General features: G+C 50.4%; 1 protein-coding gene and 1 long non-coding RNA gene across 2 annotated transcripts in view; one reads left to right on the top strand and one right to left on the bottom strand.

The window, feature by feature from the left end:
- Positions 1-23,432, top strand: part of PTPRS (protein tyrosine phosphatase, receptor type S) — a 98,003-nt gene that overhangs the window by 71,986 nt on the left and 2,585 nt on the right. The window contains exons 20-34 of the mRNA XM_026067169.1: positions 51-144; positions 387-602; positions 2,476-2,633; positions 3,695-3,706; positions 5,495-5,607; positions 8,031-8,078; positions 12,220-12,317; positions 15,021-15,144; positions 17,899-18,074; positions 18,548-18,667; positions 18,797-18,951; positions 20,624-20,909; positions 21,746-21,924; positions 22,901-23,027; positions 23,106-23,231. Of these exons, the coding sequence (XP_025922954.1) occupies positions 51-144; positions 387-602; positions 2,476-2,633; positions 3,695-3,706; positions 5,495-5,607; positions 8,031-8,078; positions 12,220-12,317; positions 15,021-15,144; positions 17,899-18,074; positions 18,548-18,667; positions 18,797-18,951; positions 20,624-20,909; positions 21,746-21,924; positions 22,901-23,027; positions 23,106-23,231 (2,032 nt within the window). The remainder of the gene's footprint in view (positions 1-50; positions 145-386; positions 603-2,475; positions 2,634-3,694; positions 3,707-5,494; positions 5,608-8,030; positions 8,079-12,219; positions 12,318-15,020; positions 15,145-17,898; positions 18,075-18,547; positions 18,668-18,796; positions 18,952-20,623; positions 20,910-21,745; positions 21,925-22,900; positions 23,028-23,105; positions 23,232-23,432) is intronic.
- On the bottom strand, positions 19,685-23,187 carry LOC112966756. The gene is made up of 3 exons (XR_003253726.1): positions 23,096-23,187; positions 22,490-22,677; positions 19,685-20,669 (listed from the first exon to the last, which is right to left on the bottom strand). It is a non-coding gene; the product is annotated as an uncharacterized LOC112966756 (long non-coding RNA).

Below are 23,432 nucleotides of genomic sequence, written 5' to 3'. Positions count from 1 at the left end.
TAGAAAGAGATTCATTTCTCCTGTCTCTTCTGATTATTCTCAACTCTTAGGGCTTACTACATTGTGGTGGTGCCTCTGAGGAAGTCCCGGGGTGGGCAGTTCCTGAACCCCTTGGGCAGCCCTGAGGAGATGGACCTGGAGGAGGTGAGTGTGGGTGAAATGGAAGCCAGTTGCAGGGACAGGGCAAACAGCTGTGATGGGCATGGTGGTGACCTGGCAGCCTAGGAAGAACACTACAGAAGGGTGGGTTTGGGGTATCCTCTGCTCCATGTTCTGGGTAGCTAAATAAGGACAGGCTGAGTGGGATGGTTTGGCTCTACCTCCTTCCAGCTCCTTTAACGGTACTGAAGGCATCAGGGCTCAGAATGTTCCTTTGCTTCTTCCAGCTTGTTCAGGACATTGCCAGGCTCCGGCGCCGAAGTCTGCGTCATTCCCGACAACTGGACTTCCCCAAGCCCTACATCGCTGCCCGTTTTCGCTCCCTCCCTTCCCACTTCATCCTGGGGGACATGAAGCACTATGACAACTTCGAGAACAGAGCCCTGGAGCCAGGGCAGAAATACGTCATCTTCATCCTGGCAGTGCTCCAGGAACCCGAGGCTGTAAGTGCTGCCTGCTTTCCCTCATCTCCTTCAGATGCTTGTGACCCTGCTGTCCCCATTATCAACCAGAGACAGCAGCTGCAGGGCAGCTTCCTTGCAAGCTGGCCAGCAGCTCTGGTGCCCTCCTAGCATTTTCTGTAACTCTCTCCCACCAGACAGCAGAGCTTGAGAGCTTTTTTTTCTTTTTTTTTTCCTTTTTTTTCTTTTTTTTCTTTTTTTTCTTTTTTTTTCTTTTTTTTTTCTTTTTTTTCTTTCCAAAGACTCTTCCAGTCCAGCTGTGGAGCTTTTGCATGTGGCTACTGGAGCTGTTTGTGTGCAGCAAACATGCTCCCCCATGCAGACTGGCTAACGAGGCGAACGCTGTGCTCTAGTGCACTGCTTCTGCATTTCACAAGTTTGCTTAGGCAGGACTTTCTACACTTGTGGCTCCAGATTTGAGTCCAGAATGGAGAGCACTGAACTAACAGCTCAGAAGTACACTCAGGTTCAGAGATCCTTAGGACAGACCCCTTCACAAAGAGTAATCTCTTGCAAAGGCTGTGCCTGTTTTTAACGGAGCAATGAACTCAGACATCCTGCTTTGAAAGCAGCCTATCACATGTCCTGTTCATTACAAAATTCCCTGCTAAACAGAGAGGAGAACATATTTTATAGGAAACTAGATGTGGTCTGCTGTTTTTACCACTTCAACGCCTCTGCTGATTTCAGTGGCATTGCATTTGACTTTTTGAAAATAACTGCTTTGATATTTACCTGTCTTCTCCCTCATGCAAAATAGAAGTGGTCTAATACTTTGTTATTTTTAAATCTCCCTGTGGAATTGTAGTAGGGAGCTATTTGAAATTACAAGTTTTTGGAAGGTTTTCTCCCAGATAAATATTTGGTTGTGTATTTGATATTAAAGGATTAGGCTGACCCGCTTGTGAATGGATTTCTCAGTCGGATTACTCCTGCCTGTGGTAAYTTCTGCTTTAGAACAAGGTGCTGCACATTCACTCACAAAGGGCTGAAATCACAGCAGCTCCCTAGGATGTAGCATTTCAGTCTTGCAGACAGCTGATAGAATTTCAGCAAATACAGGACCCAGAGCCCAGACCTCCCATTCCTGTTGTGTCCCAGCTTTACTGGGGCCTGTCAGTGCTCTTCTCCGCACTTCAATTTCTGTAGTTTCGTTGTAAAATGGGAATACTTCATTCCTGGGGTGGATAGGTTGTAGCACTTGTGAGAACAATCAGGCAGAGCTCTTTAGTTAGGACTCCCTGGGTTTCAACAGGCCTTTGATTCTGCTCAAGAGCACAGCTCTCTGCTGAATGCAGAGGGAGCAGAAGAGACATATTCCATTTTATTAATTAGTGTTTAGTTGTAAGGGTAGTTTTTCAAGCCACCAGACTAGACTGTGTCTGAGTATTAATTCTTGGTTTAATCCCGTCCCTCTTTCTCTGTAATTCTATCCGACCGCCAAAATCCAGATGGTGACATGAGAATTTGGAGAAAGTGTTCGTGTGTTTGTGGAGGTGAAGAGCGAGGCTCTAGGTGGAACAGAGGCATAGTTAACTTGTTTTCTAAAAGCCCCTTCCCAGCTAGAAGATTAGGTGAACCATAAGCATGAGCTTCATGTGAATGTGATCTTTTAGTGGTTTGCCTTCCTTGGAGCTTTGGAGAAGGAAAATATCTGTCACACAGGCACTCCTGGACAATAATTTTCTCTATAGGTTTCTGTTATGTTTTCTCTATAGGTCTCTGTTATAATTTGGTCTGTGCAGCAGAGAGTCCTCTGCAGCAACTTCTCTTYTGGAATGCTGTGTGCCTGCCCCCTGTATTCAGTCTCCGTTCCCTCTCTGAACTCTGTTCTGCAACCTTTCATGTCTTCCAGACTTTTGCTGCTAGTCCTTTTTCTGACCCCATCCAGCTGGACAACCCTGATCCACAGCCGATCATTGATGGAGAGGAAGGGCTGATCTGGGTCATCGGGCCCGTCCTGGCCGTGGTGTTCATCATCTGCATTGTCATTGCCATCCTACTCTACAAAAAGTAAGAGATGCTTCTTGCCCAGATCTGTGGCCATTCTGAATGTCTCTACCTCTAGACCCTAAAGGGAATTTCCTCCTTGGTCCTGAAGTAGTCAGCTGGAAGGCAAAACCTTCCACCAGAACCAGAGAGGAACCCTAAGGCAGAAATGCAGAATTGGAAGAGACTGGCTAGCACAGGAGAGATTAGTAGTGGGTTATAAGGACCTCCATCTGCTTCAGAATCTACCTCATGGCACTCTCAATAAAGCTGTGCCTGTCTAGAGACAGTCTGTTGTGGCATGTGTGAAATGAGTTTGCCTGGTCTCTTGTCTGTCTCCTCCAGAAGAGCTGTTCACAGCCTCAGTCTCAGGCTCCCCTTCCTGTGCTCTGTGCGTGTGTGTGAGTGCAGTGAGGGTGATGCAGAGAAGCACCTTTGTGCTATGGATCAGCAGAAACCTCCGTTGTTCTCAAATTGGTCTTCAGCTGGAGTTGGGGGACAAGAGCAGCAGCCATAGGGGTGTCATGCGAGTCTGCAGAAAAGAGGAGGGAACAACCCCTGGAAACCATCCCCTTTCCTTTGCTTTCTGAGCAGCTCATGGTGCATGGATGGGGATGAGGGCCCCTTGAGCACACACAGCCCACGCTGTGCAGAGAAAGAGGATAAGAAAGGAAGCAGAGGCTGAGCACAGCAGATTAAGAGAAGGGGCAAGATGGCAACTGTGTGGCCATTGCAGGGTGTCCTTAGCTGGGAAACCTAGTACCCGTTATGGAGGAGGCCCTATTAACCCTACTCCATCTTTCATCTGCACAGATATGTTTGCTTATACCCATGGGAGTGTCTTTTGTGTCCCAGCATGTGTGAATCGCTGGACACACAGGTGCTCTGGGGAGCAGGGACTCAGGTGTTCCTTGTTGCTGCTCATTAGCACCAAGTCTAACTGGGGAATCTTTGCTGGTCCCACCTTCCACCTGTGTTACCAGGGTTAGAGCTGAGCAAATGCTTCCCCCTTCCTCTGAAACTCCTTTCTAACCTGAACATTTGTCTTGTCTTGTCTTCTCTCCACTTACTGCTTTCCTGGACAGCAAGCCAGACAGGTAAGAGCACTGGATTTGCCATTTACTTAGGTCCTTTCTTGCTGGGCTGGCTGCGTTTTAGGCAGTGTTTGCTGTCTCTGGTGATGGGGCTTTGTTGGTACGGTTCCTACTGCTAGCTCTGTCCTAAAGGACACCCTATGTTGGACTAGCACAAGAGCATGTTTGAATCGGGGCAGAAAAAGCAAAGAAAGTCCAGCCTTCTCCTGCTTGTCTATTCCTAAATACAATGGCTCTTTTTCAAGCTGAGCAGCAGTGACAGTAAACGGCTCATAAAATGTTGGGTTAATGGAGCAGAGAAGCACCCGTTTGTGTTGCAGTCAGAGGCAAGAGAGGGTTTTCTCCATGTCTGATTGCTCCATACAGGCTGTCCCTGAGCCTCTGGCATCCTGGAAGCAGAATCTCACCAGCTGAGCCATCCTCACCCCATTGCAAAAGCCATTCTTGCCCCATAAGCCAGGGACTTCTAGCAGAGTTGGTTTATGACTGTGAAATGAGAATTATTTCAGACCATTTCCAAGGCTGGGAGAGCTTTCACTGGAAGTAACTGATGGTTTGGCCAGTGAACGATTAACAGCATTTTTCAACTGCAGCAAAAATAAACTACTCCCAAACTGCGAAGTGGTGTAATTTCAAAGTGCTGCCCCATGTARTGCTGGCAGGGCTCATGCCTCTTCCTCTAACTATTAATGATGTTAAGGGACAGCGAAAAATGTACTGAATAAACCTTCTCTCTACCTAAGCAATTGCTGTTACTGCTGCAGACATATTATTGGAGGCATCTGTGCAACCCAAACAGAGAAGGCAAGGACCTCTACAACCATCTTACCAGAAGGGCTAGAGCAATATTTGCAAGCCCCAGAATGTGGGTACACATTCTCTGCCTGCTGGAGAAGTTCCACTTCCAGCGGCTTGTCACTGTCCCCTGCCACAGGTTATCACCTCTTCAGATCAGCGCTGGGCTTTACTTCCAAAATCTTTTCAAGCAGAATGAACCAAGTCAGCAAAGACTTTTAAACTGCTTCGGCTAACCTAACCCGTTTTGAACAAAATACGTTAGGAAGCACTTACATTGCAGCTCAGCTGGCAGGTTTCAGTTTCTGGCAAGGAGGTGGGACAGATCTCAGCAGGCACAGCTGTGATGGGAGAGGATGCATTTACATTGGTTTTGACCCCAGATTTTTAGGGTTCTACAGATCAAAAAACATTGAAAACCACTGCTCTGACTTCTCAGTCTGCAGTGAGGCACTGAGAACTCCTAAACAAGCCAAGAGAGAAATATCAGTACTTTATGTCCAAGGACACAGCCAGGAGATTCTGTACTTTTCCAAATGATTATGTTGGCTCTGGTTTTTTCAGGCTGCAAATGGCTTGGCCAGATTTGGAACGTTTCTACTTGCAGAGCTCTGCAGAGTTCAGTGGAGGCTTGCGTGTGCGGGGAGGCTCAGGTGTGAGTGCACAGCACCTCAGCTGCTTCTTGCTGCTTGCCTGAACTTCTGCTGTGAGAAGGGGGAACTTCCAGACTTGTCTGAAAGCTGCTGAGGGGCTGCTGGGCTGTTGTAAACCCGTCAAATACTTCACTGATAAAGCCTTCCAAACTTCATCCCTTTTCTGACGTGTTTTATGTAGCTTACACCCTTGTTCAGGACATGGCTGCATCTGGCCCTGATTTCTGTGGGAGCTGCGCTCAGGTCTGGACATGACCTGTGTGGCTGAAAAGACTAAAAGGCCCATAAGCTAAGGTGTTTTGTCTTTTTGCTTTTTTTTTTTTCCCTCTTTTTTTCCTAAAAGCAAACGGAAAGATTCAGAGCCACGGACAAAATGCCTCCTGAACAACGCTGAGATCGCCCCTCACCACCCTAAGGACCCTGTGGAAATGAGGCGCATCAACTTCCAGACTCCAGGTAACCGGCTGCAAACCAGCCTCTCTCCCTGGGAAGGCAGGATTGGAGCAAACTGCCCTTTCCTCAGCCTCTTCCCACCTGCGTTAAGGCTGCTGCAGTGCTGCCTTTGAGACCCAATGCTAACCTACGATACAGCCAAGGAATCTCAAGCCTTATCTATGCAAGCCTTGTCTAGGCTACGCTGAAAGAAACCTTTGCTGGGAAACCACAAGGGCCTTGCACAGACTCTATCCAACGACTGCAAGGCAGGAAGAAGGGCTTTTCTGGATACTCAGCTAAACTGGTGCATTCTAGGCTAAGTACGCAGCTGCAAGTGCCGTGGCCGTGCTGAGCTTGCCAGGCCACCAATGCTGCCGCGCAGCGCTGTGCCTCGCGCCGGGGGATCCCCGGAGGCTGTAGAGCCGAGCGTGGCAGGCTGCCAGCCCGCGCTGCTCTGACCGCATCTGTAACTGGCGCTTTCTGCRGATGCACCTGAGCGCTCCTGTTAGGGACCAGGCCTGCCCCGTGGGTTGGGAGGAGAAAGGCAGGCAGCTGGTCGCTTCGTGCAGATGAGGCAGCATTTCTTTGCTTAGTGTACGTGCCATCACTGCGACCAGCCGCTGCGCTAGCTGGTAACTGCACTTAACTCCTTGGCAGAGCGGCACGATGCACCCTCCTTCCTGTCCACGTGCGTCCCCATGTACATGCATGTCTAAGCCGCCTGCATGGCACCTCTGCAAGCCACCACTGACACGGCCCCGGCACGGGCGCGTCCTCACGCAGACAGGCACTTGGCAATGCTGAGCAGTGCCCGCGCACTGGTACACAGCTCCGCTTCCCGGTTCCTGGCGCTTGAGGAGTTGGAAGGGAATTTATTGCGCTTTTTGGGGGCTGGCTGTTGTTTTCAGTTTGTTTGTATTTTTTTGCTATTTTGTGCTTGTTAGTAATGTTTCTGCAGCTCTTGTTTCCCCCTCCCTTCCCAGTCCTGTCCTTAGCGTTGTCTGAGTTTTCTCAGGGTGAGGTTGGCGAGCTGATAGGTACCCAGAGGGCAGGGATCACTGGGGAAGCCCGAAGGCAGCACTGGACTGAGGTGTTTGTATCAAAAAGAGTTAAGAACAACCCATGCCATCAGGCCAAGCTTGGGAACAGTTAAGTCTCAGCTCAGGGATGAGGGCAGGTTTAATCCAGCCTGCAGGGACTGGATGCAGGGTGATTCAGCTGCAGCTGGGTCCCTAAATCAGCTCTTGCTCAATGGTGCTCTTGCAGGAGAAGCTGGAGGTGCTTTAGATCTGCAGCAGGGGAGGAGCAGTCTGCTGTCCCTCTGAGCGTGCGAGGGACTGAGCAGGGCACTGCTTGGAAAGCTCAAGAGACTGCTGCTTTCCTCACTGTTTCACCCTTTGTGTAAGTGGCTTCTTTCGAGGCCCCCCCTGCAGCTCAGCAGCAGTTTGCATCTGTCTGGGCTCAGCGTTTTATACGGGGTGCGAAGGGCAGCTGCCCTGGGGACTGTTCAGATTGGCTTTTGGGTGCTCCAGCTGGTGGTTTGAGACCCACGAGCAAGAGCTGCGCCCCCCCGAGTGAAGTACCCTGGTTGTGGCCCTAAGGCTGCAGCTGGGAGTGTTGTTTCATGTGTTTCCTTTAGCAGTTATTTTCCCTGCCCCTGCGGAGTAGGAGCCAGCTCAGGGCACTAGCTAGCTTCACTCGATGTGATCAACAGATGAGTGAGTCTGTCTTCTGCTGGCCATGCTGGTTTGGTCATGCCGTATCTCTGAACTCTTGGTCTAAGAGGCTTGCAAAAGGTAGCTAAAACACGCCAGTCGCTAAGACTCTGCTGGACAAGGGTCTGCAGATCCCAAAAGGCTGCTCCGGTTTGTCCGCTCTAGTTTGAAGAAGATCCTGCCAACGTTTCTTCGTAATGTTGTCTAGCCAAAGAGAGCTTTCTGTTGTTGGTTTATTCTGCTATATAGCTTGTAAAGCAGAAAAGGGTTGTAAAGGGTTTGGGAGGGTTGGTCACCTGCCTCCCACAGAATTTTGCTAGCAGCTGGGTGAAAATGGGAATAGCTGGAAAATCAGAGCTCGAAGGGCGTTGGTGGCCATGGAGAGATTGTGGTGCAGTTGGCAGGCGGAAGACTCTATAGCTGCTGTCCAACCATTCAGATTAAATATATTGTGGCTTAAAAAGGAGCCTGTGGTCTCTTCTCCAGCCAGGTGTCCTAGGGCCCAGCAGCCAAATGGGGGGAAACGGAGAGGGGAGAATGTGTGAGCGTCCGCACAGCGCAGAGAGGGGGAAAGGGGAGCAAATCCTAGTGGCCCTGTCCCTGCCTAATCAGCACAAAAAATAACTTTCTTTTCCTCTTTAGATTTATGTTGTCTTTTGTTTTTTTATTAGCATGAAATTTAAAAAAAAGTGTATATTTTATTTATTTWTTTTTTACTGTTTTCTGCAGATTCTGGTCTGAGCAGCCCTCTCAGTGACCCTGAGTTTGACTTTGAAAGTTAGTTCCTGTGTGTTTTTGTTCCTGTTGGTTTCATTTCTTTTTCCCCTCGTTATTATTTTTTCTCTTTTGTCATTTTTCCTTTCCAATTCTGTTTTGTTCCTGTTGTTTTCTGTTTGGGGTTTTTGTTTTTGGTTGTTGGTTGTTTTTTTTTTTTTGCTGAATTCTCTGTGTTCCTGCGGTGTTTGCCCATTTCACTCCTTTTCTGTGCCATCTGTTTGTCTGAACTGCGCTTCCAGTTTTACAGTATCAAACAAGAGGCCTTTTGCAAGACGAGAGCAGGAGAATAGAGCCCCCGGTAGCTCAGCGAGACACTGCCTGTCCTTCTGCGTCTCTCTCGGGAGAAAAACACGCGTTTTGAGGCTTCCTTTTCTCCCCATTGTCGAAGACGTTTCCTTTCTGAAGCCTGGCTTAATGTCCCTCGCGCTTATTCACGGGTGGAGAGCGAGCTTTTGCGCCCCGGCGTGCGGGCATTGGATGCGTGCGTGCCTGCGGTTTTGTGCTCAGCCCTCCGTAGCGCAGGGAAAGAGAAAACCGTAGCTGCATGTGACGGTTCCCCTCCCTCTCTTTGGAGAGGCGCCTTTTCATGAAAAACCAGGAAAAGGGCCATTTCCCATCTGCGGCAGGTGTCTGCTCCTTGGCATCGGGTTGCTCCAGCAGCACGGGGAGCAGCGGCCTCCCCACGGCCCTCCGCCCGTGCAGCAGATGTTAGGGTGACGTTGCTGGTGAGTTGGCTGGTGCACAGAGAATCAAGTCTTTTGTGATAAGATTAGAGAGGCTGAAGTGATTGAAACGTTGGATGAGACCGGTYCTGAAAGAGTTCATCCCCCTTAGAAGCCAAGATCCCAGCTTTGCTGGGTGCTTTTTGGTTTGGATTTTTTTTTTTTTTTTTTAATTGGGCAGGGAACTAGATGGGAGTTTTTAGCTGAGAAACGCGAAGAATCACGCACATGCCACTTGCGATCAGGGATCTGAGGGTTGGGACGGTTTTCTGGATATTTTAATCCAAATGCTGGATTTAAGCAGGAAGGACTTTGCCGTTTTGAATACGGCTCCTGCCAGTGCTCTGCTGTCCCAGTCCACCTCCCATCAGCCCCCGTGCCGCAACGCGGAGCGGTTTTGCGTGTCGATTCGAGCCACGCCGATCCCTTGCCGAACCTCAGCCCGCAGCAGCGTCCCTCTGCGCCGCTCGGGGCTGCGGGAGCCCGGGCAGGCCGTTGGGAGGGAGCCGACCGGGGCAGCCTGCGGGCCGTTTCCCCCGGTGTCTAAAAAGAGCGAGGGAATTAAAGCAAAAAGAGAAGCTGGTGCCCTGCAAGCGCTGCTCCCGGCTCRCTTACTGTGACGCCCCTCCCGGGCCTTAATGGGAACCCCGACGCGCTTGGCATTTGGACTAGGAACGTGTTTATCACTGCGGAGGTTTCCAGGCTGGTTTTATTATAAAGGACCCTAGCAATCGATCCGCCAAGGAGATCTCTGTCCTTAACGGCAGCGACGAGGCGAGTTCCCATGTGCTCTCCGCCAGTTTTTGTTTACAGCGGGTTGGAGGTGGGAGCAAAATATTCCCTGGCAAAGAGACAGGTGTTTCTCAGGACCTGGTCACACTGCAGATTTTTCCTGGGGCTTTTGCAAAGGAAACTTCTGTGCTGCCTTCAAGGGGAATGTGACTTTTCGTTCCGGCTTGGCACGGTGGGTCTTTCCCGTGCAGCCCCACGTGCTCGGATGCAATGGCACGTATTGCTCTGCAGCTCCTGAGCCAAAGAGCAGCTGGGTTGTGTTTTGTTTTTTCTCGCTTGCTTCTTGTTACTGGGCTTCTTGGTGTTTTTTGTTTTTTGTTTTTTTAACCTACATGATCATTGTTTGGGATTTCGTTTACGGCGCTGTGTTTCTCGCTGCACTTCAGTGAATAATCTCTTAGCTTTTTGCAGCAGAGTCGGGCGGTGGCGGCCGGGCCAAGCGCTGCCCGGCTGGGCCGCTGGCCGCCTTCCAGCCCAGGTGGGCAGAAAGCAGCGAGGGGGTGACGTGCCCAAAGCTGGAGACAGTTTATTGAGTTGCCAGCGGTTGTTCTGAGCCGGGCTCGGCTTTGCTCTAATGCTATGGCTCAAGGTACGTTTCCTGCCCTCTTCAGCCCTTGCTTTCAAAGGCAGAAGGACAGACGCTGAACTGAATATATGCAAAATGAACTGAGTTGCTCTCTGCGCGTTAGCATCTCGGGCAGGATGGCTCTCCCCTCCCCGTGTGGGCAGGGAGAGGACCGGCTCCTCCCAACGCCCCCAGCCGGCCTCCAGGGCCGCCGTGCCGGGGTGGACTGCAGCCACCCTCCGGTCTAGGGTGGGTGGCAAAGGAGAAACCCTTCTCCAGGTGAAGTGGGCTACAGAATAGCAAGGGATCAACCAGAAACTTTGCCTCCATGAACTGCGAAACTTTCTGCCCTGATCCCCCGCAGACCAGAATGAAGCTAGTGCAGCCTCCAGAATACTTTGGGGATATTTTTGTGGGCTTTTTTGGTCTACTCCTCCCCTCTGCACTCTCTTCCATTTTCAGCCAAACTTCCTTGTGCTGAAAATGGATGTCTAGTTAGCTTAGAAAAACCCCTGTTTGAGCAGTGGCTCAAATCCCCACTCTGTGGCGGACTCACCCCGTGCTCAGGCCTGGGGGGAGGCAGCATCTCTCTAGGACTCACTGTAAAACTGAGGATGTCATGCTTGCTTTGCCATCTCTGTGCTGAGTTTTCAGAGTATCTGACCATGCTGCTGCCACCGCCGCTGCTTTGTCACACACCAGCACCCACGGGGCTCGAAATTCTCCCTTGCTTCCATCTCTTCTCCACTCCTGTCCTTCTCATCGGGGACACTGCCCAGGGCTTCTCGGCGTGCTGCTGTCCTCACCCATCTGCCATCATTTGTAGCAGAATTGGCTGGCAGACAGCATGGAGAAGCCTTCGGAAAAACACGATCCAATGCAGATGAGCAAAGCACGGAGAGCTTTTCCACCTTGATTTGTTGCATAGCTATTTGAGAAGGTAGGAACGGAAGGATCTCTGCTCTTCCCAGAGCTCCAGCTGGGCACCTCCAAGAGCAGGATCACACTTGTTTTAGCCAAAAAAAACAACTCTGCCTTTGCTGCTCAGCCCAGTTCATGGCTGAGAAGTGCCTTCAGTCTGAAGCAGCGTGGCTCCCTCAGTAGCAGTATGTCTCAGAGAAGATCCAGTCTGTTCTCTGGCCGCTCCTCTGCCCRCCTCAGTGTGAGCACAGCTCCGTGTTGGCGAGAATTGCAAGGGAAGCAGGTGAACCAGGGTCATGAGGCGTTGGTCTCCCCAGCAAACTGTCTCCCGTGCCCCAGGTTGGGAAGGGGCAAGAGGATCTTTTGCCTCTCCACCACAGAAGCTGATGACCTTCCTCCAGCAGAGGCTGCCGCCCGGGTAGGTACAGCCCACCCTTGAACCGCTAATGGGAGGGCAAAGACCCACCAGCGCTGGCCATCTGCGGGCTCTGCTGTAGAAGGAACATCTCCAGCAGGCCCGTGAGCAGGAAGGGGAGCCAGTGTTTGACATTTCCAGGTCAGGGTACCTTCTTGGAGTGATAACGACACTGTCTGTGAGCTCTCCAAGAAGCTTACAGAGCCAGTGTTGTGCAAAGGACAATTCTCGAAAAGCCTCCCCTGCTTCCCCCCATCTGCATTCCCTTCCCGTGCCCCACATCACCATGGTTGGCTGGATCCCTGCCCCTTCCCTTCTTTTGTGTTGGAGTTTGTTTACGATCATTGCGGGTGCTGTAACRTTTGCTGCGTAGGTTCCTCTGGCAGCGTTTGCTCATTTTAAGTCCACTCTTGGAATCGCTAACACGCATCTGCTCTTCGGATCTTCCTTTTTGATTTCTTCTGATTTACACATTGAGAATGGGGCCATAATGGGAACACTCTCATTTTACCGTTATTTTTGTTTCCTTGATTTTTATTTTTTTAATTCCAAGGACACAATTTCGAGCCCTGAATTCTTCTCTTCTAACCTCCCTACTTTCATTGCAGATCTTACATTGTAATTTTTTCTTTTCTTGTTTCTTCTTTCTTATAAAATATGCAACAGTTGTGCATTTTTCTTAGTTATTATTAAATGAGATTCTCTCCCTGCTGTCTTGTCTTTTAGGTATGCTCAGCCACCCACCAATCCCTGTTTCCGAGCTGGCTGAACACACAGAACATCTCAAAGCCAATGATAACCTGAAATTATCCCAAGAGTATGAGGTATGAGCAAGAGTGGGTGCTGTGCATGGGTGTGCAGAAGCAGGCAACTAGGAAATTTAGACAAGCCTTCATCCAAATAAACATAGCTTTATTTAAGGGTCTGGTCAGTTGAAATCAAAAAGCTATTCATGCATTTAAAATTAAGCACCTGCTCAGTGCTTTGCTAGATTTGGTTCCAGATGATAAACAGGAAAGAGGCTTAATCCATGGGCTTTTCCTAACCAAAGTCTGGGCATCTTTCTGAGACAGGGGTCTAAGCTATCTTTGTGAAGGCGGATGCACCTCCGTAAGATTATTCTCCCAGTTCTAGACCGGTGGGATGGGATGGGATGGAGCTGTCCTGGTGAATGCCTGTCTCTTGCTGCTGAATGGGGAGAGAGCTAAGCCTTAAACTTGGCATCCAGTGTTTAGATAGCTAAAGTTAGGTGAGAGGGACAGTGTGTCCTCAGCGGCTGACACGGTCAGCAGGGCCGCTGAGCTAAACCTGAGAAAACAGGATGATTTGTGCCTTGTCTTGTCYGGGGTTTTTTGTGCTCTTATTTCTCCTTCTTGCAAATGTTTGGGTACTCAAATGGGGTCCTGCGGGTGAGCAGCCAGGCAGACCTGTGACTGCTCAACTTGCATTTCAAATGAACATCCTGGACTGCAAAAAGCCCAGCGTGCAGGTAGGGCCAGTCCGGAGGCAGGCTGAGAAGAGGCTCGTAGCCCTCYGCGTTATCGCTGCTGCTACGTAACGTGGCTCCCTCGTCACCCGCGAGGGGAAGGACGGTGCTCCTGCGCAGCCCGGCTGCCCTCCGCTCCCGGGGTCTTTTGGGGCTGCATCGGCACTGGTTAAATCCTGGCGCGAATGCCCGGTGCTGCCAGGCACCCGGCGGATCGTTATGCAAGTTGCTTTCATTGCAGATTGAACGTACGCCTGAATTTCTCTTTGTTGCTGCTGTTCAAAGACATAAAATGCCCTGGTATTTTTAGTCTAATAACTGGTCTAGACTGCCGYGTTCTGTTTGCGGGCAGCGAGCGAGGGGATGCTTTCGGAACAGAGGACTCGTTCTCGGATGCTTTTCTCCCCGCAGAAAGCGGCAGGCGTAAAGCAGCTCTGTAGTCGCAGCTCCTCGCCCGGGACGGGGGCTTGAGCYGGGGAAAAGGCGCGTTTGCTCTGCTGGGGTCTCGCGGCCCTTATTGGCGCGTGGGGCACGGGGGGAGCAGCTGCCTGTTAATGTGCTCTACCCACATTTCAAAGAGTAATTTGCATAATGCAATATCCCGAGTGCCCTGGCTTGGTTCCAGCACAGCCTCCTCCAGTGGGAGAGCCAGAGCTAAACAAACATCGCTAATGAAATGAATGCGAGGCGAGATTAGAGGGACAGAGAGCAAACAGCCACATTACAACAGTATAAATACCCATTAGTTAGAAATGCTCCGCCGCGAGAGTGCAAGAGGGCATTAGTGTCGTGCGGTTTTTGTACCAGCGCCGCCACGATCGCCGGAGCCGAGCTGCGCCCAGCGAGCTCCGGGGTCGGCGCAGCGGAGGGAGGCCGAGGAAGTGGGTGCCCGGCAAGGGCCGAGCGCTGCGAGCTCCCGGGACTGGTTGAGACAAGCGGCCCCCGTCCCCACCRGCCAGGGACAGGCAGCGAGAGGGAACGGCGGGAAGCACGGCTCAGCGCGCTCCTGCCAAGCCTCCGGTTGCAGCAAACCCCTAGAGCTTTGCAAAATGATGACGGAATTAAGCCCTTGTTTTATTTAATTCTCTGGCTGCAGATTTAGAGGTAAACGTAATTAACCTAATTTCCATATCTGGGACAGCTGGACTTTAAAAAAAAAGAAAAAAAGAAGGCACCAAACCCGGCATAAATCACCAGGACAGACAGAGAGGATTTTTCTCTCCAGCGCGTTTCATTGTTTATTCCTTTATCCCTTGGAGGAAAGAGCTGTGTTGATGCTGTTCCTTAGCGCCAGCTCCCTTAACCCTTGCCTGCCCAGGGAGCCGCACGCCGCCTCCCTGCCGAGCGGGCTGATGCCGGCCCCTTCCAGCCCCCCGGTGCTCTCTCCACCCTCCGCACCCRGGAGACCTGAGCCTTTGCAGTCCCAAGTAATGCTGTGTCCGACTGGCAGGTTTATCCCTGATGATCGTATCCCGCTTGCATACTGGTTATAAAGCTYGTCCTAGCTTAAATATCATGCTCCCCAGGTGTCAGTGCTCACCCAGACACTGGTATATTTATGCCCTGTTAATCATTATTCAGTTTAACCATGCACGGATTTAGCCTCCTCATCGCTTCATAAATACGTCCCGATGTGGTGGTTGCCGCTGYTGTCTGCCGGTTGCCTGCCCTTCGGCAGCAGCAGTGACGCCGGGCTGAACTAATCCCGTGCGGCCGCGGCAGAGGCGATTCAAGGCCTCTGTACGGCAGCCTGCGATTGCCCCGACGCTTCTGCCGCTGTGTCGCACTGCACTGTGCCGGAGGGGGAATTATCTCAGTACTGCTTGGGGCCAAGGAGATGGGATGGGAGCATGTCATGCCACTGGGCTGGGGCTTTTCCACAGCAAAGATCTGTTCTTGAGGGAAGAAAATGGTGAATGCTGCATCTCCTCAGCTCGGTCATGAGAGCCACGGTCTGTCCCATGCGGAGCAAGGCACTCCGAGCTTGATCTGCTGCTTTTCTCCCCTCTGACTATTCTGTTTTCTTTCCTAATTCCTCCAGTCCATTGACCCTGGCCAGCAGTTCACCTGGGAGCACTCAAACCTCGAAGTGAACAAGCCCAAAAACCGTTACGCTAATGTGATTGCCTACGACCACTCCCGCGTCATTCTGCTGCCCATTGAAGGTACTGTAGCAGCCTCCGCTCGTACAGGTTTGCATCAGGCTGAAGTTTCTGCAGGGCAGAACATTGCACGTGCTCTCTTCCCTTGCCTGTTACCCTCTATTTCTATTTTTCTCTTAGCATCTCCCTGGGAAGCAGGAGAGACCTGTGTAAACCATGCATTTGTTAAGTTCTGGTGACTGACGCGTTCCCCGGAGCGGCAATCTCTCATTTCAAAGGCTGGTTTATCAGGCAACTGTCTTTCTCTTTACTGGGAGATCCCTGCTCAATACGTTTCTGAGTAAAGCAGGAAGGAGGCGGTGGGTGGCAGTGGATGTGAAGCGTATCTGTATGGCAGATGAATGAGAAGTGAGCAGAAGGTTAATTGTACAAATATGAGTGTCAACAACATGGCAAAGCTATGGCTGCTGAGTTGTACAAGATCTAAAAATTACTTGGTATGTAGCTCCTGCTGCAGTCCTGGCCCCTAAAAGGCTAAAAATAGTAAAGGTTTAGTGTTAGCCTGGTAGGTCATATATGGTTTCTTAAGCTGCTTGTGTGAGAGATGGGGCAGTCGGAAGATTTACATTAAACTTCRTAGCTTGTGGCTCTTGATGGAGTTGCCCTGGTGCAAGCTAGGASAAGAGGGGCTGCTGGTGGCGAAGAGATGAAGTTCTAACAGTGGGATCTTCTTCGGTTGCTGCTGTTGGGATAATACTTGGGTTTCATTGTCTCAGGCTGTATATGGCTATGCTGTACCGATAAAGCATTTCCAGCCAGCCTTGCGCTGCCAAGAGCTGATCGGCTGAGCAGAGAGGATACAGGACGCATTAATAAGCCCCTAGTGAATGTAAAGGTTAATTTGGAAGCCTTAGTGACAAGGGAATTGCTAGAATAATCTGCCTATTTCAAGATAACTCCGAGGGACGATGGGAAGTGGAAGTGCTGTTTCTGAGGTAACAAAGATCGTGGTGATTTGCCAAAAAGCTGCACAAATCTGGATTGGCCCTGTCTTCCTTTAGAGGATTGTAAACATTTCTCATTGTGCAGCTGACTGTGTTCTGGCTTGTTTTCCTTCCAAGATTAATATTGCATGAGCCGAGGAAAGCTAAGTCTTTAAAAAGTTGCCTTGTCATTCCRGGGAAAAGAGAAGCGCACAAGCGCAGAAACGAGGGGCGCTTTGGGCTGCTGCCCGCTCTCGGGGAAGCGGAGGGCACCGGGCTGGAGGCAGGAGCAGCCTCGGCTCTGCCCCGGCGACACTGATGGCAGCACAAGCACGGGGGGGCCGGGTTCAATTCTCCATCTTCTGCGAGGTTCAGGCTTGCCTTGGCTGGCGTGTTGCTGCCTACCCGGCTGTGTTTTATACTGAGGGCTGGAAGATGAGAAGGGCCGGAGGAATGAGTTGTTGTTTTTCTTTTTGTTTTAAATCTGGATTTGTCAAGGCTGCAGACTGTCAGCGTCTGCTTGGTCAGGAAGAAGCAGCGGCTCTGATTCAGTGACTTYTCCGTAACTGGGCCTGTCACGCAGCGAAACATTGCAGGGGCTCATGGCCACCATTTTAAATTACAGAGTGGGCCCGAGGGGGCTGGAGGGGAGATTAATTCTGGAAGCTCAGCCTTGATCACCTTCCCGCTGCTGCTGCACAGCCGCTTTCGCTCCTGAAATTTCAGATTGGGAAGGAGTGGAGGCAGGGAACTCTCCAGAAATTTAATCAAAAGCCGTTTCCACCGGCAGCTGAAATTACCAAGTACCCTTGAGGACTGGCAGGCAGCTCGGAGCGGGCTGCACCTAGCCAACAGCGGCAGCAATGGCTAGTGCCGCAACAGGACGAGGAGCAGCAACCCGCTTCATATTGGTGCCCCCCACCCTTGGCTCCCCCTCAAGACATGAGTTAAGTGTTTCTGTACCCAGTTAATCTTAGGTTAGCAGAAAGCTGCCAACACTGCCAGCTGCTCTGCTGTAATTAGGAATGGGCCAAACCTCCAAATAGTGCAAATCCTCCGTGCCAATCTCGGAGGCTCTCTAAAGCTGAAGCTGAACATCGATGCGTGCCAGTGTCCATTTTAACTCCAGCGCGGTTTTCTCCTGCCGCATCCCCATCACGCTGTCCTCGCTGGCAGCACCTCCTGCCAGTCGCATCAAACCCCTCGAACAAGGACACAAGCAGGCAGCTGTAACTCAATAGCCTGTAACCCATGCAAAAAGAAAGAAAAAAAAAAAMCTCCTAAAAATGGCAGTGTATGACTTAAAGTGAGTCACAGCCTGTCATTTCAAAGCCATCTCCTTTACTGGCTGAATCCAGCTTGGTTTTATCCAGCTGCATCTCAGTGCCTGGGATGGGCTGTGCAGTGCATCAGCCAGCTGCATTTGCTACCCAGACTCTGTGCGTTCTGCGATAGGAACTTTTTTCTTGTTGTATTTGAGACCAGTGAAGCAAGAGCCCTAGACCAGGACTTTTGCTCCTATTGGCAATACCAGTAAGAACAAAATGGTTTCAAGGCTTGATATTTGGTCTCCTTAACGTCTTTTGCAAAAAAATTGACTCCCTATAATGCAGAGTTACAAGACAGGAGCTTCAGCTGAGACAAACTTGCAAAGAGCCTGTTGTTCCCAGCGCTGCTTTTAACCCAGCAAGCTTGCAACATTAAGAAATGAAGGCTCAAGTGTTTTTGCAGGGGAGCCGTCTCTTAACAACACTCCTGCAAAGATCTCGTTTCCCAGCTACGTAAAGCCCTGTCCTGCACAATCCACTAACTCCCTTTTGCTGATTTAATACAGGAATTGTGGGCAGTGATTACATTAACGCCAACTACATTGATGGCTACCGGAAGCAGAATGCCTACATTGCCACGCAGGGGCCCCTGCCGGAGACCTTCGGAGACTTTTGGAGGATGGTGTGGGAGCAGCGTTCAGCTACTATTGTTATGATGACTAAGCTGGAGGAGAAATCACGGGTGAGATGCATGAGAGATGACTAGTTAGTCATAATCCTGGGGAACTGGAGGAATGCTTTCCCTTTCATCAGCAGCCCACATTTATGTCATTGGGGGATTTCTACCTGCTCCAAGAGAAGACGCTCAATCCCAGTGCATTTTCTGTAGCTCTGTCTCGGAGTTAATCATGTGGCAAGTTTCACGTTCAGTTCTCCTGTTTAACAAGCCCCAGTACCTTCCCTCTAATCTTCAGGATCATTCCAGTCTGTTGTCTACATGACTGATGTGGTGCATCAAAGCCTGTGCTGAGTCAGTAGGAGCTTTTCATGCTGGGCTGTCCCTACTGTGGGGCTCTGGAAAGAGCCATTTCTTGCACCTTCCTTCCGCTTTGCAAGCTGGCCAGCTTCACCTGTAATGTCAAGGCAGTTCTGGAATGAGCTTCCCCTGCAGCACAGGCTTTGTCCCAGAGTTCAGCAATACCTCTTGTCTTCCAGATAAAGTGCGACCAGTATTGGCCGGGCCGGGGTACAGACACCTATGGAATGATTCAAGTGACGTTACTCGATACCATTGAGCTGGCCACGTTCTGCGTTCGAACGTTCTCCCTTCACAAGGTGAGCTTTCTCCCGCTCCCGCATCTTCCCGAGATGGGCGACAGCATGCCGTCCTCCTCGCACGGCGTGGGCAGGGTTGGGGTTGTGCTGACACCTCACGTGACCCTTGTTGCTCCTGTATCTTTGCAGAATGGCTCCAGTGAGAAGCGGGAGGTCCGCCAGTTCCAGTTCACAGCGTGGCCTGACCACGGTGTACCCGAATACCCCACCCCATTCCTGGCTTTCCTGCGGCGGGTGAAAACCTGCAACCCCCCTGATGCTGGCCCAATTGTGGTGCACTGCAGGTACTGATTTTCTTCACCTCACTCTTGCACGGGGCTATCTGCAAGGGAGGCAAAAGTTCAGTAAGATGTTGATTTGCATCCCAGGAGGAATCTTCTTTGCTGAGACATGTATAGTTTCCCAGCAAGTACACAGCAGGCTGGAGCTGCAAAGTGGGTTCCCAGCCAGTTTCTGAGGAGGATACTTGGGGTTTTCACTCAGAGCAGAATTTCCTGAGATGAGTGGTTTGCTTGGCACCACATCGCTCAGGCGTTGTTAGCAAGGGGAAGCTCCCGGTGCTGTATTGGTGTATGTTTCCGGAGTGTGTAGGGCTGTTTCCTTGTCACAGTGGGAAAGGAGGAAGATAAAGTGGGACCTAGGAAGCTGCTTGAGCATTGCTTCATAGGGCGTTTGGGAGGCAGAGTCGCCTGAGCTGTCAAAGGGAGAGCTGACAGTGACTGAAAGAGAGGTTTTTGAGTGCTGCAGCCTTTCTGAAAGTGACAACCTGAAGGCCCCTGTGGGCTGGTAGCATTCCCTAATTCAATTTACGATCCAGCAAGGAACGCTTGCAGCCTCAACTTAGATAAATCCCTGCGTTCCTCGGGAGGATGCGGAGGAGCCCGCAGGTTAGGCAGCGCTGAGGAAAGTGACATCTGAATTTTACAGGCAGTTGGCGGACGCTAATCCTGCCTCTCCTAGAGGATGCCATTTAAACAGTCTTTGTAAGTGGGCAACTTATCACTAACCTTGCAGATGGCAATTATCGTGCACCTCTCAGAACATGAATAAAGAGAACTGTCAGCTCACAAGGTGCATGAACCAGCTCCCAGATCAGCTGCTAAATTCTTGCCAAAGCTCCAGTCACCTGCTTGGTTCAGGTGTTAGGCAGTCTAATTAACAGAGATCAAGGGGGCTTTATGAAAAAAGAGACTGCACTGGAATAGTAAGAGGAAACCCTTTATTAGCAATGGCAAATGCATAGACCCATGGAGCCCTGCTGATTCATGAATGCCTTTACACACAAGTTTGATGTTACCTCGATGTACAAAAACATTTAGGTAAAGGGGTGACGCATGTTACTCATTACAACATCAATAGTTTCTCAGCTGCTGAAAGATCTGAGTGATTAAACATGCTTTTTAAGCCTTCAGATCATGGCAGCCTTTTGTTCAGGCCCAGAGCCCCCTACCTGGAATTGTCATAATTGTGTGTCTGCCAGGAGAGCTCACATCACGGGGATGCCACAGATGAAGAGGCGTGGGAAATGGGGCAGATCGCTGTCGAGGGGCAATAGGGGCACTACCAGAGACGACTTTTCATCTTCTGTCCTCGGATGACATAAGATCAAACTTTTGGAGGGTGGCTAAACTGAGCTGAGACTCAAAGCGAATCTCTGCACATTGCAAACTCTTTGGGTCTAAGCCTGAGTGCTTCTGCATAGAGGCTGGCACAGAAGACGAGGGGACCTTTCCATCTGTGGGCCCTGAACTCCAGGAACATCTCCCTGGCATCGTGACAGCACGAGCCCCTAGGTGTGGGGCTCAGAGGAACAGCGTTTTAGGTTCCAGCGCAGGTTTTACTAGCACCAGTGCAGCACTGTGCTCACGCACTAGAGCATCCGTGACTCGGATCAGCTGTAAGTCAGTGCCAGTGGAGGAATTGTCCATCACTTATTTTTTCTTCCTTTCCTTTCAGCGCGGGAGTTGGACGGACCGGCTGCTTCATTGTGATTGATGCCATGCTGGAGAGGATAAAACATGAGAAGACAGTGGACATTTACGGGCATGTTACCCTCATGAGGTCACAGCGCAACTACATGGTACAGACAGAAGACCAGTACAGCTTTATACACGATGCCTTGCTTGAGGCAGTTGCTTGCGGCAACACAGAGGTCCCAGCTAGGAATCTCTACACTTACATCCAGAAACTGGCACAGATAGAAGTTGGCGAGCACGTGACAGGCATGGAGCTGGAGTTCAAGGTAAGGGCACGTACTGCCCAGCAGGCTCACAAAGGCTTGCACAGGGCCAGTGCTGTCTTTGCTTTCTATTTGCACTGGACGATACAAGAGATGGGCAGGGAAATCACATGGGCCCATGCATGGAAATATCTAGGTTTATGCAGTGGAAGAAGTTAACAAGGGTCAGTGTGATGAAGAGAACCACACATCGGTTGCTCTGTCAGAGGTGATCCTCATTTGGGCTTTTATAGTACGCTCGCAGCAGGGTGGGTTATATTTCTTCTCCCACTGCTGTGACTAATAGCCCAAGCAGCACATGCAAGTGTTCTGGAAGCTTTAAGCTCAAAAATCCTAGTATTTAAAAAAATGACTGGACTAGAATTAGTCTTTTTTCATTGAAGAAAGAATGAGGACAGGGAGCTGGGGATGCTCTGTATTCATAAGTGGAGCTTTGTTCTGCTTCCACTCCTGGGTGACAGACAGGGAGCCCTTCTAAGGCTGATGGGAACTTTTTGGTTCCATGCTAGAGAAGTAATTATTCTGACTTCTGCTGTCGTGGTTCCCGGGGGAGACCCAGTTGCTGCTGCAAGAGACTTGGCTGGTCATTTCAACTCCAGATTGAATTTGATCCCTCCTTAGATTGGGTTTTTAACTTCTTTTCTTATTATTATTTGAAAGTTTTGCTGGGGAAAATGTCTATCAGCCTCTACTTGTTCCCCTGAAAAAAGGAGACGCACAAGGCAGAGCAACATGGTAGAACATGAAAGGCAAGGAAAATGGGCTGGAGTAGGGGCCTGGCAAAAAAGGGGGACAGCCAGGAGCTGAACTAACGGATGTGACTCCGCTTTTGCCTCCAGCGACTTGCCAACTCCAAAGCCCACACCTCCAGGTTCATCAGTGCCAACCTCCCGTGCAACAAATTCAAGAATCGCCTTGTCAACATCATGCCATATGAGACCACGCGGGTCTGCCTTCAGCCCATCAGAGGAGTGGAAGGGTCAGACTACATCAACGCCAGCTTCATTGATGGCTACAGGTAAACAGCAACCTTGCTGCCCCCTAAACTGCCAGGGAGTTAACTTAGCAGACTCGGTTGGTTCGGAGGACGTCGAAGTACTGACAGGTGGATGGACTGGCCGTCCCAGGTCTGTTGTTCCGTCCCATATGTGTACTGTGAACAATGGTGCAATTGTAGAGGGAAAGTCCCTCCTGCTGATGGCCAGCAATCCACACAAAGACTCAAATGCAGCATTCTGATAAAGTTTATTCTCTGTGGTCTTAAGTTACCTCTCCCCTAAAGCAAACAAAGGAAACTCCTCTCCAGGTGCCAGTCCTAAACACTCAGCATTGCGGAGGGGGGTGGATTTTGCTTGTGGGGAGGTTTCTACAAAACAGATTAGCCTTTTTTATTGCTTTTGGGATTTGGGAATGTTGCAATTATGACAGCTTCCTACAGGCAGTATGTGCCACGTGTTTCAGCTCTAGGAAGCAGCCTCTGTTGGTAATGCCCAGAGCCCAGTCAGCTGAAGCCAAGCCCTAACAAAGGGTGCAAAGCAACCCCACATATATATATATATATATAAATATTTTTTTTTTCTCACCTCCAGGTGCATGCAAGAGTCCTGGATCTAGCTGGGGCTGCTGGGCTTGGGCACCTTTGCAGCTGGTTCTTCAATTCTTGGTGCTGTTTAGACAGTCCCAGAAAATACGGGTTCTGGTTTCAGGAATGTGGTGTATGTCATGTTCCTCCATTTAGCATGTCATGCCAGATTAGTCTGGATTTAGTCCTCTGAAACAGTAATTAGAGAAAACTGCACCATTGGCTCTTTTTGACTATTAGCACCAAACACCCCACCTGCCCCTTTAGACCTTGCACCCTTCCAGTTCTTCTCCAGCACGTCTATTTGTTTTCCGAATCTTCAGCCTTTGTAAGTGTTCACCAAAGCTTCTGCCAAGTCCTAATGCATTCTCCCCACGCTTGACCTTCCCCTGGGGTTTGTGCTCCRTTTCAGACAACAGAAGGCGTACATTGCCACTCAAGGGCCTCTGGCAGAGACTACTGAAGACTTCTGGCGGATGCTATGGGAGAACAACTCCACCATTGTCGTGATGTTGACCAAGCTTCGCGAGATGGGGCGGGTAAGTGGGTGCTAAGGAGAAGGATGGGGGAAACCTACAGCACAAGGGCTAACAAAGATGTTTCTTACCCCTTGGCAGGAAAAGTGCCATCAGTATTGGCCAGCAGAGCGCTCTGCCCGGTACCAGTACTTTGTAGTGGATCCCATGGCTGAATACAACATGCCGCAGTACATCCTGCGAGAATTCAAGGTCACTGATGCCAGGGTAAGTGCTGTATGATGTGCTGTCTGCTTGGAGCTTTCACTGGAGAATTATAGCTGGGCGTGGGCTGGAGCAGCTCAAACACATGCAGTAGGGAAGGTGGCTTACAGAAAGCAAGTCTGGCTTGTTTTGGCTCCTGTAACAAAGATTGAGGTGTAAACACTTCCTACATGAAAGTCTGGGGATTATAATCAGTGGAGGAGA

Source organism: Apteryx rowi, unplaced genomic scaffold, assembly GCF_003343035.1.
Source record: "Apteryx rowi isolate R43461 unplaced genomic scaffold, aptRow1 scaffold_254, whole genome shotgun sequence".
Lineage (NCBI taxonomy): Eukaryota > Metazoa > Chordata > Aves > Apterygiformes > Apterygidae > Apteryx > Apteryx rowi.
The sequence above is the reverse complement of the archived record's forward strand: the minus strand, read 5'-3'. Positions and strand labels throughout refer to the sequence as shown.